The sequence below is a fragment of the Syngnathus acus genome, chromosome 14 (assembly GCF_901709675.1).
Source record: "Syngnathus acus chromosome 14, fSynAcu1.2, whole genome shotgun sequence".
Lineage (NCBI taxonomy): Eukaryota > Metazoa > Chordata > Actinopteri > Syngnathiformes > Syngnathidae > Syngnathus > Syngnathus acus.
In genome coordinates this window covers 4,303,598-4,319,884 of record NC_051099.1, presented here as the reverse complement: position 1 = coordinate 4,319,884, position 16,287 = coordinate 4,303,598, and the positions used below count along the sequence as shown (strand labels likewise).

Genomic DNA, 16,287 nt, shown 5'->3' with positions numbered 1-16,287 from the left:
TGCACTTCAAAAAAAAAAAAAAGATCTCAGTCTAAATATATCTCAAATTAAATACAGTTTTTTTAAGCATGTGCAAGCCTTCTTAAATCATATGTATCCATTATACATAGCAACGTGTCTGCACATCATTAAAGATGCATCCGAGCAGCTAATCCCAAAGACTTTAGCGGCACTCTTCGGCAAACAAAGATCATGTTTTATTTACGGTGTGTCATGTTGTGACACGGCACCCTGTATCCACAAATTCCACTGCTCGGAGTTATTCCAAGCTAATGGGCCTAAAGTCATCCTGAGTGGTGTCATGTGAAGGACACATGAATCATGTGGAGTGGAAGTGATAGATCCAAGATTTTGATCTCGCGAGATGGAGTCCAAAAGTGTGGAGCAACGAGATTTAAAAAAAAATGTTTTAATGATGGCAACGACAATCCTGAGATGATTATTATTGTTAAGCATCCATAATTTAGCCTAAATGGTATGTGCCTGTCCAGAATAATCTACGTCACATGATGGTTAGTATTCATCTCCTTTCCATGATCTAGTCTGTTAAGGTTTCTCGCAGCTTCCTGAAGCGTTTAACCTTGTCAGAGATATGCTGGATCTATTAAGATCTCTTGAAAGGGTTGAGAGTTACAGGCTCATTCGAAATGACTTCCATTTTTAATAAACTGCGAGATCCGATAGCAAGGACGTGGCGAAAAGAGATGTCTTATAATTTATAGTGGGGGAAAAAAAAGCAAAGAAATCATTCCAGCCTTATTTTCATTGTCAATTAGATGGTGTTTCTTATAAAAGGAAGTCTCATAATTCTTTCAAGGTTTATGTCACTATTAATGATGACGCAATACCTCGACAGCCAATCAAAAATCGACAGTGTATCAAAATTGCCAAGTCATACTGCCAATACAGTAAATATGACTCACATAGTAAAACTAGCGGCTAATGGTTAGCCACCCACGATAGCAGCAAACCACCGCATAAGTGTAAGGAGGATGAGGTTAATTGAATTGGGAGGAGTAAAAACTATAGGGGAGCCGGGTTTGAAATTGTGTGAGAGTTGGAAAACCTTTTAGGCTTCTTAATCAATACTCGATTTACCCCGACGCATTGTGAAGGCTCTTTTACCGCCATGTTTGCGGTAAAGACAAATGTAAATATTTTTCTGGCCTATTCTATTCCACTAACTCATATTAAAAACAAATGTCACATTTAGAAGAGCAAATACTAAATTGCACTCTTTTTTTTTTTTTAATCTCATCTTCATTTACTCAACACAATTCCAGCAAAATCTCAGTGAGCAACATTCAGCAGTTATGTATTCAGAAATGCAAAAACATATGCATTCAATTATTTTTAATCACAGTATTCACCAAATCTCCAAACACAAAAAATAAGATAATTACAACACAGCCACCGCCGATCAAAACACAGCATGATTATCTTTATACAAGCAGAGTATGACTCATCTTAATATCGGACCTCATTGTGTCGGAATTATTTTAGGGCAAAATATTTCAAAGGAAAAATAGCTCCATTAGGTATCACGAGTATCTTTTTGTAAGATTCTCACGAGTTGGCTGCTACAAAATAAAAGTTGCCAGTATAAATGCCAGCGGGTCCAAAGAAGACAAAGGTCAGAGGTCAACCGCAGTCATCCGCATACACTGTTTTCAAGGGTAAGTTTTCTATCCACTCATGCCCTCAGCAAGTCATGCGATTAAAGAGACTCCTTTGCCCTGCAACCAGACCACCCGCACAGACCAACAGCCCAAAACCTGCCAGGGGATTTGAACTGCAGACCTCTCATACATACTAATTAATGGAAGCTTTAACTACTGTTGACCCTCAAGTGATGAATGCACTTCTCACATAAGAGTTATTGAAGGAGGTTGGGTGCTAGAAAATTAAATCATTATATCATTTGTATTTAGAAATTAGCTGTAAACAATTATGTAAGAATTGCTTTTTTATTATAAACTTTGTAAATTTGTAAAACACAAACGCATCAATAATCACAAAGGGCAGAACAGGAAGAAAGTAGGGCCTCAATAATTTTGACAAACAATGCAAAATATAGTCAAGCAGATTGAAATTAGCAAAAAAAATCATCTCATCTCAGCAAATACAAACAACAGCAAGGTTAAAGTTTCTGTTTGTGTTTTATTCATGTACTCACCCTGCACCATGCAGCCTTGGATTTCTCCTCTCCATTTGTTTGTTTCTTCTTGTCACCTGTAATCAAATCCCCAATTCCCACTTCCTGTTTTTTTTTTTTTTACCTTCTAGGCCACACCCAACTGAAGCAAACTTTTTCACCCTACCAAACATGGAGACTGCCTGAATCATCACATGACAATCAATGAGAATTAATTTTGGTATTTGAGATGCTGTGAAACAAAATTGATATGAGACCATTGTTGTGATTGGTTTATTTTTTCGGTAATTATCCGGCCCAAAAACAATTACTGTTGTAATCTTCATGCACCACCCGAACAGATGTTTTAAAAAAATAAATAAATAAAGTCGAGTAAATATAGCCAATGTGTTAGTATCAAGCTGTCTGTTGATATAAATATAATTATAGTCAGTAGCACCTATTTACAAACATATGTATATATTTCCCCTTTTGGACCTTTTTTTTTTTTTTAAATAAGCTCATCGCTGCTTTTTATTATAGGAAACAAAATTCACATTAATAATTTTTTAATTCATTTGGAGATATCGGATGGTTCCATGACCTCATCATGGGTTCATTCTATCCACCCATTTAACTTCCTTGAATGCTAATAGGTTGTACATAGTGTTTTATGTTTCATTTCTTTGCACACAAGCGCTGAAATGCTGCCAGCAAGCAACTTAATGGCATGAAGATCCTGCTGACTATGTTCTCAAATGATCCATCCAGATCTGTCTTTGTCATGCTCAATATACTACTTTATTATCCACTCAATATATTATTAATTATCTACTCAAAAATTAATTTGATTAAAGGCCGTGCGACACATTATATCATACGCTATATCACTTCACAGTTGCTGTGAGTGGTTTTGGGGATATCAGTGCCAAGAAGCCTACTGACCCCCAGTGGAGTGGAGTTTATGGGGCTCAGGAACATGGAGAGCATCAGTGCACAAAAGACGTGAACCATTAGAGGCCTCAATGAGGAACACTTCACTGTTTAAAATTTTATCAGGCGTACGCTTTAGGACATGTAGTCGCTAAGCTAGCATCAAAGCTTCTTCTGTGTTAGCACAAGAAGCTTTTTATGTTTTACTTCACATTTTGGATCACTTTCAGGGTGGTTCATGAAATTTTTATGAGTGAAAGTGCATCTTCTTGTGAGCGCTTGTGCTTCAATGGATGTAAGTGATGGCAACTTTGATAACATCGGCTTTTGCTTCCCGTGTAGGCTGCCGCTGAAGATGTTGTGCATCTCCTGAAGTGTAGCAAAGAATCCATTGACGATCAATGTGAATGCTGCTAAGCATGCCAATCACGCCGACTGGCTTGGAATAGAATGTCTCATCCGCTGATACTCGCAGGTATAGATTCAAACTCTACACCACAGGTGTCAAACTCAAGGCCCGGGGGCCAGATACGGCCCGCCACATCATTTTATGTGGCCCGCGAAGACAAATTGTGCATCAAATTCGTGTGTCATTACTAGAATTGCAAATTGTCTTCACTTTTAATATTATTAGTTTTTTTTAAAATTTCACCAGTTTTTACTCGTCTGATTTGAAAACGAGTTATTTGTCAGTTTGTTTTGTAGCTTTTACTGTATATAATATGAGGTGCTCATACATTTATTTGGGTTGACAGTCATAATGGCCCAAAAAAATGAGTTTGACACCCCTGCCCTACACCAAAGAACTGCGAGGCAGATATGCTAACCACTACTCCACCGTAGCATCCGTTAATATGCTCAATTTGTGCTTAGTTACAAAGGATTTAAAAGACACTTCACTTATGATCCGAGTACCTCTTTAGTAGCACTAAGGACTACATGGAAGGTGATAAGTCACTAAAGAACATTAATGAACCTTTAAGTACAGTAATGACTTCATCCCCATCTGTTCAAATATCACTCGGACTACTTTCTTCTTCAGTGATTCCTCATTAGAATTGAGCCAGCTGCTGAAAGGCATAAAAGAGAATAAAGATGTTCATTCAGAGTTGTTTAAATGAAAATTGCTTTTTTCTTATAATGCTGCAACCTCCACATAGGAAAGCCAAGACGTGAATCGGAAAATTGAACCTGCTGAGATGGAGGGGGGTGGGAGGGGTGCAATCTCGTGAAAGCCAACACTTTGTGTAATTATTCATAGCAACAACATATATATATTTAAGCAACATGTTATGTTGTGGAGCAATACCCATGGATTTTATTTGCTCTCGAGCTCCCCCTACAGTCGCTATGTGTCATTTCAAGGCAGAGAATGTCAGAATTTATGTACAGTATGGTTTTTAAAACAAACAGGTACATCTAAAACAATTGAGCTCAATAAAATAAATAAAGAAGCTTCCATTGAAAATTTATATTTATTTTGCAGCTTGGTGCAAATAAATCCCAGTTTACATCAGTGACAGTGCATCACGATACAATAGTCAAGTAAAAAAAGAAAAAAGTAAGAACAGGACACATTTACTACAAAACGATCCACACCAATCAACAGTTTACAAGTAATGCTGATAAACAACCGGTTTCCTTTAAAAACAAAACCATAAAAAGACCAATACATAAGGCAAAGAATTTACAGCCAGTAAAATCACAATTGCGACATTTGTGGATGCGGCCAACACTGTAAGTGAATCTTTTTAATCAGTACACGCCTGAAACGTTGCTAGTCATGTAAAACGTTAGCGTTACGACTTTGCAAAAACTTTTCTTTTTAAAACTGTGACTTGTCTGATATGTGACCTCAAAGCTCAGTTTTGATCATTTACATTCAAAGCCCAAAGTGCAGACTGTTAATGGCCAGCCTAAAAATAAAAATAAAAACTAGCATAACACTTGTAAAAGCAGGAATCAAACTTCTGCCATCCAAATTTGTTAAGATGTAAAAGCCCTCAACGCGACGACAAATATTAAATATGCAAATCACTGATGTCATCATTGCATCTGCCATGTGCAAACGTGTGTATTCGCTCGGCTCAATTGCGACTGACTTATCGTCAGCTCTAAATGGCTCATTTTTTCCCTTTAACCCTACAAAGCACTGTTTTTTCCGCCCACAGTGAAAAGAGGCATATCTCCATTTTGAAATTAATTTTAGTGTATGACGTTCCTGCTATCTGGTGAGAAAATACAAAGAATGTACATTTTATGCATTTCCTCGAGCCCAGCTTCACATCCAAACTACATTTTGATGGCAAATGACAAATTTTACCTCAGTCATATTGTAATTCAACTTGACATTAAACCACTTTGTTTCCTCTGTACATTTTCTTTTTTTACTTGTCTGAGCAACTCCGCATGACATATTCTTGCTCTGCTTGCGAAACTAAAGCTAGCTCTGCTTTGGGCTGACACTTTGCTTTGGCTGTGCTTTTGATGCTTTTGCAGAGGCAGAGGAAGAAGTGGAGGAGGAGGAGGATGAAGAGGATGAACTCCATCGGGTCTCTACGCCTGTACTTGTCATTTTGAGTTTCCGCCGTTTTGCAAGCGGGGCATTGTCGACGCTTTTTAGAAAGAAGCCTTCTCTCTTACCGCGGTTGAAAGCCTGGCCGTAAGGTAAACGATAATACATTTGAGGGGCAACTCACATTTTGGTCAATGTTTACTGAACGATTCGATTTTTTTTTTTACCTTGTAAGTGGCGTTCACAAAAGTCCGCACGGTGGGCCCACTGGACTCAAGCACGTCGGGAGTGCACAAAGGTGTAGTGGACATTGACGCTCCGCCCTGTAGCCAGCTGTTCTCTTTCAAATCAGAGAGCTTGAGTCGTCTTTCTGGGTCCACTGTCAGTAGTCCTTCAGTTAGAAGACATTTGAAGGGTTGAGGTAGCAACCAAGTGCTCACATTATGTACACAAAAGCTGCTTTCATACCTTTAACAAGTTCTTTTGCATCTTCTGACACGCCCTTCCACGGCTCCCCATCCAAGGAGAAATCACCTTCCTTAATCTTATGCATGATATCGGCAGCATAAGACGACGTCATCCCCACCTGCTCGCTCTGGAACGGCACCTGGCCTGACAGCATGGTGTACTGATAAAACGCACACAGTTGGCAATCAGAGCCTCCGACAGATGTCTCAGAATGGGCAGTTTGCGGTTTAGATTACCAGGATGACCCCGAGACTCCAAAGGTCGCAGGCTTTGTCGTAACCTGCGCTCTCAAAAAGTTCAGGTGCGGCGTATTGCAGCGTGAAGCACGGCGTTTGCAGCGGGGCGCTGCCAGCAGGACACAGACGGGCGAATCCAAAATCGATGACTTTGAGAACAGAGTTCTCGCTCTCATCTGTAAACAGCACGTTCTGAAAGGTAAACACAGAAACAATTTTGGAATTCGGCTGGTACTTTTCCAAGACGAAGATTTACTTTGCCGTAAACTTTTCCCCCATTTACTTTACTTTTACATTGCCCACCTCTGGTTTTAAGTCTCTGTGCACGACTCCAGCCTCATGCATGAAACTGACAGCTGAGACCAGGCTTTGCAAAAGCTGGCTAGCTTCTGCTTCGCCAAATAATTTCTTCTTCTTGATCCTTTCGAGAAGCTCGCCTCCACGCAGAAGTTCCATAACTAAGTAGGTGTGGTACTGACAGAAGAAGAAGACGATGATGTGATTTGGAAACAAACTCTGATTTGACATACATTAAATTCCTTCACCAACTTACCTGATCAGTAAAGACATCATGTAGCTTAACAATGTTTGGGTGAGCTTCACATTGCCTCAAAGCAGCAATCTCCCTTTGGGTGTTGACCTCCATTCTAAAGAAAATCAAACATTTGCTTTATATATTGGCAAAAAAAAAATATCCATCCATCATCCGGGATCAATACCAAAACAAACAAACCAAAAAAGGTATTGTAATAAAAGCTTTGTCAGGGACCTCAAGCTTACCTGCGGCTGACAATTTTGACGGCGTACTCGAGGCCGCTTTGCTTATGTGTGCATTGTCTGCACACAGAGAAGCTTCCCTCCCCTAAGGGTGGACCCTGAAGGCACAGCTCATAGTGAAGAAAGAATTGTGATTCCTAGATAAACAAACAGAAGAAAAAGTAGTGTCACACATGAAGCATAAGGATTTTATTTATTTTTTTAAATTGCGTACCGCTAACATTGCACTGCGCTGGACAGAGGCAGAACCTGGTCGGTCGGCGGGAACCTGGGATTCCAAAAAGTCTCCCATGACAGCATTTTTATTGAACAGGATGGAAGGCGCAATAAAGGAGTAGCCCTGGGATAACACAAGAGATACATGTTAGGAATTTTTTGGATCTCTTCTGAGTCCTGTTTTTTTCATGGGCCCAATTTGTCAAGCGACAGATCAAACCAGGACTGACCTGAAAAAGGCGATCAGTGCTTGGAGGTGTGCTAGCTGGGGAGTAGACTGGTTCCATTCCAGTGAACTCCTCAGCAAAGTTCCCCACATCAAGTTCACTCTTCAGCTCAGGCTTGAACGGGCTTGAAATCTTTTTCTGAGCAAGATCGTCCCAGTTCAGTCCCTAGTAAAAAAAAAAAAAAACATAATCCAGGAGTCATGCATAAAAATCATCATCTGAGGAACCTGAAGTCAAACCTTAAAGAAGGCATGGGTCTTGATGTCTGCGGCACCCCGCGGTCCAAAACCGAGTCTCTTGTGAGGAACCTTCACCAAGAGCTTCCTGATCAGGTCCTGAGCAGTGGGTCCAATCATAGAGGGGAATGGTGGATCACAGCGGAGGATACGTCTAAGAAAGTTGCCATGGAACATATTAGAAATCAATCTGAGCAGCATATTGCAGTAGGATTAATTTTTTTGGTCAGAACAACTTTGGTAACACAACTCACTTTGACACTTCGCTCTGGGAGTTCCTTTCTCCTTCCAAAGTAAATGGAGAAGCTCCCGTCAGTAGCTCGAACATCAAGATACCAAGGCTCCACCAATCTACCGACTGCAAATGAAGGGAAAGACGATCAAGACTTCTCATTCTTTCTTATGGATGAGTAAGTTTGAAGTTTTTCATGAACCATATTGAATGATCAAAAGGTGTCCATGTAGAATTTGAATATGTACAATAAACTAACATTTCCAACTTTCTTTTCCTACCTTGCCATGGCCTGTCTTCCCTCTGATAATTTCTGGCGCCATGTATTCAATGGTACCACAAAAAGAGTAGGTTCTTTCCTTCTATAAGGGAAAAAAGAAATAGTTAAAAGCTTTTGAGAGAAAAATATGATTGCAGCTTTGCAACAACAATGATACCTCTTCTTGCAGAAATTCTTTGCTGAGTCCAAAATCTGTCAATACCACATGACCTTCACTGTCCAGGAGAATATTTTCCAATTTAATGTCTCGGTACACAATCCCGAGCTACACAAATACAACATGTCAATTCCACAGAGAGATAATACAGATATTGTATATATGGTTATAGTCATATTTATTATCTCCGACACCAACCTTGTGCAGATGTTCCAAAGCCAATATTATTTCTCCGATATAAATGCGCACCGCCTCCTCAGAAAAGTGATCTTGCTGATACAAGTGAGTGAACATCTCCCCTCCACTCACATAGTCTAGACACGCAGACACATAGCAAAATTATATGCATAGAGAGGAAACAAAATGACTGAAAGACGTCACATTTAGCCTCCACTCACCCAAGATGAGGTGCAACTTGCTGTGTGTCTGAAAGGCATAATGAAGAGTGACTAAGAAGGGCGACTGGCGGATATGCTCCAGCACCTGCCTCTCGGTGCGAGTGTGTTCTGTGGTCTTCGCCTTTTGAACGATAGCCGCTTTCTTCAGCACCTGTATGGTAGTCGTTAGAAAATTTAGGACTCAGCATAGTGAATGGATTCAAAATCTCTGAGAGATACAAAATTTTAGACTTACCTTCATCGCATAGAGTTGGCCAGCATCGTGCCCGCTGTTCTTTCTCACTAAAAAAACTTTTCCATATGCTGGATACAAAGACAAGTTTTAAAAACAATCAGTGACCCATAAAACTAACAAAAACAAACGCAAGATTGGACAAGTGGAATGTATTCAACATCTTATAATAGATAAGCTGTACAGTGCCATTTTTTACCTCCAGTGCCTAAAACTTTGAGTAGTTCAAAGTTCTCCATGCCAACCTTCTCAGTGTGTCCTGTGAGGTTAGCTGTGGGGGAGAATAGTCAGTATTTATGGTTTATACAGCTCATTTGTGTAGGTGACAGACAATACAAAGATGGTAAAATTGGAAAAAGACTAGAAATGGCTGGTCTCTGAAGTAAGGAGGTACCCATTATTGTTTATGTACAACAAATTTATTTTTTGACAGGTTCCAATTTTAAAGGCAGGTCAATATATATATATTTTTTTAATTATTGTTTTATCATTACATTCAATTTCATGTTTAACATGAAATTTATTCACATGCATATTTTCCAGACAGCTTAACACTTAAGTTTGTGTTATATCACATAATATTTATATTCATTAATAATGGCAGGGCATTGATTGATAAGTTAGATCATCATAATATTGACTTACCATTTGTGATTTGATGCTTGACGGTACAGGCATTTTCATTTGTCTGTGTATCGGAGTCATCACTAGTGTCAGACGTGTTCCCCGACATAACTCCACCAAGATTACTTCCTTCCCTATTCGAACTATCAGAGAATTGTAAAACACTTATTTTCTACTTGAGATATTCCACTTCACGCAGCTACAAATTATTTATTGATGCTGCACTGTGGAGAGCGCAAGGGAACGGACAGATGTGCATTGACACGTCGTCCTGGTAGTAATCCTAGTGTTTGACATCCTTAGTGTTTTATCCCCACAAACAAAGCAGTTTGTAAACCATTTACATTCTGTTTATTGAATTGTGTCACTCGATATTTTCTCTGAGAAAGGCGACACTATTATTTACGTGTTAACACTGAAAGTTTAAGCAACGGCGTTAGCATTAGTTGCTAAAGAGTTGTCAATCATGTATATTCACTCGCATTCACGTTAGCACCCACTTGAGATTGATCAAATTATGTGAATATTAATCCGTGGAGGAGTCGCGATTTGAATCGATGAGATGACAGATAGCTCCCAGACAATCTAAACGGTTGTAGTAAATTGACAACCGCAATCTTGCTAGCAAATGGCTCTTGTCCGTCAAACTTTGTAGCGTTAGCCAGGGCTAGTGTCTTCTTGATAAATAACCTCCTTAAATCTCAGCGATAAAAAGCATGCTGGAGGAGGGGGTGCCTTTTCTTCTCTGCCTCCGCTAGAGCCCGGTACATGTTTTTACTCCAATAGTTCGAGAAATCAACACATCGGTTGATATTTGGTCAGCTGCTAGCTAAGCGCTAATAGCAAGATGCTTTCGACACAACCTGGGCGATGCTTGTCACGTGACTTTTAAAATACGGGCGGGGTCATGAAGATGTGTCAAATCCCAAATCTGTCATAAATAGAAGAAAAAATAAAAATAAAACTATATAAACTATATATAATTAGAATAGCACCAAAAAGTTTCAAAAAAGTCCAACTGTAATGTAGGTTCATTAAAACGATTGAAATAACCTTATTTTACATTTTACTAGTTTCCATTTTTGTATGCCAGTCACAACTTTCCAACCCTATGCACTGGTGACTGAAAGAAAAAAAAAAAAGAAAACCACCACTGTAAACTGCTATTATGTTTAATAGTTTGAATATTTGATATTTGAGTTTAAATTTATAAGTTGCCCACAATCATATAACACATACAGTGTAAAGAGACCAGCGGCTCCATCTTTTACAATATCTCCTTAACAGTGAGAAATGTGAGAAACACAAACAGAGCGATGCTTTTCATTTTAGGGGCACGCCCTCTGGAATCTGGCATCAAAGTTGCCAAAGAATTTTCCAAGAGTCAGGACTTGAAATGCTAAAAAAAAGAATGTGGCTTAAGTCATACCAGAGAGAATAATTTTGAAGGCAACAAAAAATGTAATATTTCGAGAGAATTTGCATTTTGTTCCATATTGAGAGTATTTCTTCATATCTTGGCTCGTGTCACATCAATGAATGGCTATGAGTCCGACATCCAGGAGTTTCTGAATTTTCTTTGCAATGCCGGGATTCTTTAAGTGGCTGAAATAAAAGGGAAAAGGAGCCATCACTTTTTTATGAAACCATTCAAAATGGCGATGCAGGACAAAATATACAGAACTTGTGAAACTTACTCGCTGAGCGCCTGAGGGTCCTTCTGCATTTGCTCGAGGATCATGCGCATGGCGGGGTCAGACATAATTTGCTGCACCTCGGGATCGGCCATGGCTCTTTGCTTGACTTCCTCAGGAGTGTCGTTCCTCGTCGCCTGGCTGACCATGCAGCGCTGTAAGCCTTCTGTGGCTTCCTGAATGGAAAATGAAAAAGATAATAGTTGCACTACACGTAAAGATTTTTTTTCTTTACATTGTCGTGGCGCAAACTAAAATACCTTTGAAGAAGAATCAAGCTCCAAAGCCTTCTGGTACACATCCATGGCTTTGGAAAAATCTTTCATTGCCTCCAAAGCAGCTGCTTTACGTGTGTATCCTTTAACTGTGGACACATTTCAGAAAATTAGCATATCAACTAAAAAAATACCTTGGCAAGCATGATGGTGTCCAACTCACTGAATGTGGGCTCAAGTTTGATGCAGTCCTCACAATCCTGATCAAACAAAACAAGTGAAGTTACTTGTATGATTAAATACAGGTCAAAGGTGAAAGATCAGATCTGATCCAATGTTGAAAACAGCACACCTTTAGGGCAAGTTGAAACTCCAACAGCTTCGTGTAGCAGGCAGCTCGGTTACTGAAGAGCTTTGCATCCATTGGGTTTCTTTTGATGGCCTCGGTGTAATGTTTCATGGCTAGAGGATAGTCTCCTAAAGGGAGCACAGGATAAGTTAAGCATCCGAGACATTGTTTAAAAAAACAAAAACAAAAAAACAACGTGATTTTGCACGAACCCTTCTGGAAGGCTTCATTTCCCTTGTTCTTCTCCTCCAGAGCTAAATCAGGATTAATGTAGGCTTGCTTCTCCAACTCTTTCACGATCTTCTCTGCCTGCAGAATGAGGTGAAAATATGCAGCCACTCAATTTTAAACTTTAGCATAATGTAGTCAAACATCGAATGTATTCAAATATGAAGGGAAGGACAAATAAAGTGTCAACTCCATAAAACAGTGTAATAAATGAGGAGAGGTCGTGAAATGCACCTGTTGACACTTTTTCAACACATCAGGGGTGCGATGCTCTGTTAAACTCTTGTTGAAATACTGAACGGCTTCTTTGTACTTTTCCTGCTTGAAGTAGGAGTTGCCAATCCTTGCCAGTGCCCTTTAAAAAACAGTAGATTGAGCCGGACGGGCGTTAATATAACCAATAGATTCCAAAGATCAATTTCAAATGGGACAAGAAAGAACAACAATCGGAACTCACTTGGCAATTTGTCTGTAGTCTTCGCGGTTCTCTCTGCCAACATCGATGGCCTTCTCACAGAGTTCCCTGCACTTCTCAAACTCCTCCTTTTCAAAGTAAACAGCTGAGGAGATCATGCAAAGAACATATCACTTCTGTTACCTTCCACACACACATTTGTGTTTCACAATTACAATCGTACATACCGGCTTGATTTGAAATATAAGTCATGTTGGTAGGATCATGCTTGACTGCTTCTTCATAATGCTTCAGCGCCGTATCAAAGTCCTTGTTCTTATAGGCGGCATTCCCAAGTTCCTTTTCTTTCAAGGCCTAGTCAACACGCAGAGTAGAGAATTAACACTGACCCCTTGGCTCAAAATTGATTGACTGACTTACATTTCTCTTGTTCTCAGGTAGGTCTTGGTTTGCGGAAGGCGGTGGCTGCGTCTCTTTAGGTTTTGTAGCCGAAGGAGGAGGAGGAGTCGGAGTCGGATCGTCTTCTTCATCCATTCCGGACAAGTTCAGTCCCAGTAGCACAGAGAGTGTGGTCATCACTCTTTTATCTTGTAGCTTCCTAGAAACCAAATGGAACACTGATCATTTGGTATCACCGGGGAATCAACTGATCTATGGGTGAGCACATACGTGCCAAGCGCAGAGGGGTTGTTCCGGAGTTCCTCCAGGAGTTCTTTGTAGCTCGGATCTGCCATGAGCTCGCGGGTTCGAGGATCGTTCTCCAGCTTTTGATACATGTTAGGCAAGGCGAAAGGATTCATCATTGTTTTCTCTGAAATAGAAAAAAAAAAGACTTGGTTATTCTAACTATACATCCAAGACTGAAGTCAAATATTGTGTACCTGCGAGGCGAGCCTCAATGTTCTGTAAGCCCTCCTTCAGCTGCTGATTGTTGGGCTCATGCCGGATGCCCTCTTGGTACGTCGCTTTAGCATGCTCCAGCCGTCCGAGAAATTCCTGCGCCGCAGCTTTACGGGAGTAACCCTTGTTAATAATTAAAAAAAATAAAGTTCACCCGTTTACTGCAGGCCATTTATTGTCAAAAGGATGACTGGTAAATCCAAAATCACCTTACCTTGCCCCAGTCTGGCTTTATCTTGATGGTCTCACAAGCATCCTCGAGAGCCTTTTGATAATTGCCTTTTTTGGCGTAGGCAGCCGATCGGTTGCTGAACAGGACATGGTTTTTGGGGTCGAGAGTCACGGCTTCAGTGTAACACCGGATCGCCTCGTCAATATTCCCTGCACTCAGTGCTTTGTTGCCTTGGTCTTTCAATGCAGACACCTGTGAACCAGCAGGCGGTAAATACATAAAACACAAACTGACAATAATAGACGACGTTAGGAAACACATGCTGACTTTATTTCAACAGAGATCTGATTTGGATTATCTATTTGAACAGCTGCCAGTGGCATCTGATAGGCAAGAGGCATCTGTTCATGTCAGACAGGTGCAACACAAGTGTCTTCATTTGTCCATTCACTTTTTTCATTCTTGCGTACAAGTACGTATATTAACTGACATATGGTAGCTACTGATGAATTCTAAAAGCTGCCAGTCTGATGGATACATCTTTCGGAACTAACAAATTAGCTCCATTTACCTTTGTTATTAACAACTAATATTGACCTCTCAATGATTAGCAACAACAATTTTACAAAGCAGGAATATCGATATGCAGCGCATAAATAACTGATATATTAGATTATGTAACTGTTTACATTTTCAAATGAACACTTATGAAGTGTCACCAAAACCAAATCACATCCCGTCACTGGTGAGTTATTTTTTTTAAACAGGTTTAGGGGTACACTAACCCTGATTTAAAAAAAAACAATTCCATTTGAAAGGTTTCCTGATGAATTTCTCTCCCATAATTTTCGATTGTGACGGGTCAAACAGCCTTGATACGATACATAATAAGAAATCGACACTAAAGAAAGCCAGGCGATGGCTCACATCAGCATCAATGCTAACTTGAACCGTTTCAAATAACAATTGCGCCCTCTTCAGGCGTATAACATGCACCACCATTTTTGCATAAGATGTTTTTAGGAACCGTACAGATTTTTGGTAAAAGTTTGATATACATTTTTTTGGGTGGCGTACAACCTTTGCAAAAATACCTAAATCAAACCGAATAGCGTGCTAAGTCGTGTGCTAATTGTTAACGCTAAATGACAGCTACAAGGAAAACATTGGTCACTGCAGCCCCTTGTGCATCTCGAAAGATCTTCCGGACAGAGCACAAGATGTTAACTTAGGAAACCGAAATACTGCAGCACGGATATACAAATAAATACTACACCTCACACCAGACGTAACATATTAATAAAAGATAATAAATGTATCGTGTTAGACGATGGCGTTAAGGACAGGGGAGCATGCTAACTTAGTTGCCCGATAACTATATGCATATTCGCACAATGAGGGAAGACAAACTGTATTGCATTAGTAAGCAAGGGTGAATATAAGTCATAAATCATCAGTCTCACGTAATTACTTGACTTCGTCATTGAACCGTGTGGACAATGATGACAAGCAGTAAACCCTCACGGCAAACAAGAAACTCATAGCTGACCCGCTTATGTTGGCAAATATAGAAAAATTAACAAGTATGAAACGTTAAATAACAGCGTTAAATAACATCATATAAAAAAGTAGTCAGCGAAGCAGCACCAGCGAGTTACTAGCCGATGGCTAACCCCACAAACCACGGACAATCAAGCTAATTTAGCTGATCGCTTAGTGTTTCAGCGCAGAAGCGTATTATATAAATGACTTCAAGGTGAAATTAATCCTAAATAACAATCGAAGTGTATAAATGTTGGGGGAAAGAGAAGACACGATTTAACGAGCACTCACTTTCTCCATGTTGCAAGCATGAGGTTCCTTCCAGAAACTACTGTGTGGACTAGCGCCGCCCACTCAACAACCTGCAGGTTGCCAGTGTTGACTGTTACAAACCCGCATTTGTCCCCGTTCCGTTTGCAATAAATATAACCCTGGAATATTCGCGAAGGCTCTGGAAACGCTTAATTACGCTTTAAAAGTAGAGAAAGAGACGAGCGTGGCTATTCATGTCTGAAATAAAGTATAGTTCCTGTTCCCGTTTAACTGAGTGACGCTGAGATCATCCACTTCATAAAAAAATAATTACCCATTGATAAATATTTTCTATTAGAGTTAGAAAATGACTTAAATGAGAAAACCTTGATGTTAAATTACTCCATTGACCCAATGCAATGTAAATGAGGCTTAGCAATATATTTTCATCGTGAGACTTACTAAAACTATAATATTGCTTCTGACACTTTTAGCTAATGAGACATATCCAGGAACATTGTTTCCGTTCGCGAGGAATAGAGTTTTACGAGGGTTTGATGTTGTTAATGCTTAAAATAAATATACAGCGACAAATACTTATATCATTGGAATGTACGATTTTATTGTTAGAGTCTGAAGGCACCACAATGTTAAAGTAATATGTACAGTACTACGTTGCTTTTTGGCACCATTTTCTTAGAAGGTGTTGAAGGTAGGTAATATGAAACGTTTTTTAGGTTGTATAGTCATAAACATTCATTATTTATTCCTCAAATACACTTTAATTCAAAGGTGTTTCTTTTACTTAAACTATCACACCCATGGAATAATACTCTAATGTTAAGAATAACCAGA

At 39.6% G+C, this 16,287-nt stretch overlaps 2 protein-coding genes across 2 annotated transcripts; both read right to left on the bottom strand.

The window, feature by feature from the left end:
- Positions 1–4,528: 4,528 nt before the first annotated feature.
- rps6ka4 (ribosomal protein S6 kinase, polypeptide 4) lies at positions 4,529–10,643 on the bottom strand. The gene is made up of 18 exons (XM_037270517.1): positions 9,687–10,643; positions 9,241–9,312; positions 9,045–9,112; positions 8,810–8,960; positions 8,610–8,725; positions 8,412–8,519; positions 8,256–8,336; positions 7,997–8,100; positions 7,746–7,896; positions 7,510–7,671; positions 7,278–7,403; positions 7,067–7,200; positions 6,840–6,933; positions 6,590–6,760; positions 6,287–6,478; positions 6,051–6,210; positions 5,810–5,973; positions 4,529–5,723 (listed from the first exon to the last, which is right to left on the bottom strand). Exons 1-18 carry the CDS (start codon positions 9,772–9,774, stop codon positions 5,511–5,513), a joined length of 2,355 nt encoding a protein of 784 aa, XP_037126412.1. The 5' UTR covers positions 9,775–10,643; the 3' UTR covers positions 4,529–5,510.
- A 176-nt stretch (positions 10,644–10,819) lies between these two features.
- On the bottom strand, positions 10,820–15,617 carry stip1 (stress-induced phosphoprotein 1). The gene is made up of 14 exons (XM_037270553.1): positions 15,472–15,617; positions 13,681–13,890; positions 13,448–13,589; positions 13,236–13,377; positions 12,987–13,164; positions 12,794–12,920; positions 12,609–12,711; positions 12,386–12,506; positions 12,136–12,232; positions 11,927–12,051; positions 11,798–11,834; positions 11,620–11,723; positions 11,363–11,535; positions 10,820–11,270 (listed from the first exon to the last, which is right to left on the bottom strand). Exons 1-14 carry the CDS (start codon positions 15,478–15,480, stop codon positions 11,198–11,200), a joined length of 1,641 nt encoding a protein of 546 aa, XP_037126448.1. The 5' UTR covers positions 15,481–15,617; the 3' UTR covers positions 10,820–11,197.
- Positions 15,618–16,287: the final 670 nt, after the last annotated feature.

Coding starts and splice junctions, on each gene's coding strand:
- rps6ka4 (XM_037270517.1), bottom strand. CDS start 9,774: ATGTCGGGGAACACGTCTGACACTAGTGATGACTCCGATACACAGACA. Junction 9,113..9,240: donor CAAAGTTTTAGGCACTGGAG/GTAAAAAATGGC, acceptor CTTTGTATCCAG/CATATGGAAAAGTTTTTTTA. Junction 6,761..6,839: donor ATGATGTCTTTACTGATCAG/GTAAGTTGGTGA, acceptor TTCTTCTGTCAG/TACCACACCTACTTAGTTAT.
- stip1 (XM_037270553.1), bottom strand. Junction 13,165..13,235: donor AACCCCTCTGCGCTTGGCAC/GTATGTGCTCAC, acceptor TTTGGTTTCTAG/GAAGCTACAAGATAAAAGAG. Junction 12,052..12,135: donor AAATGAAGCCTTCCAGAAGG/GTTCGTGCAAAA, acceptor TGCTCCCTTTAG/GAGACTATCCTCTAGCCATG.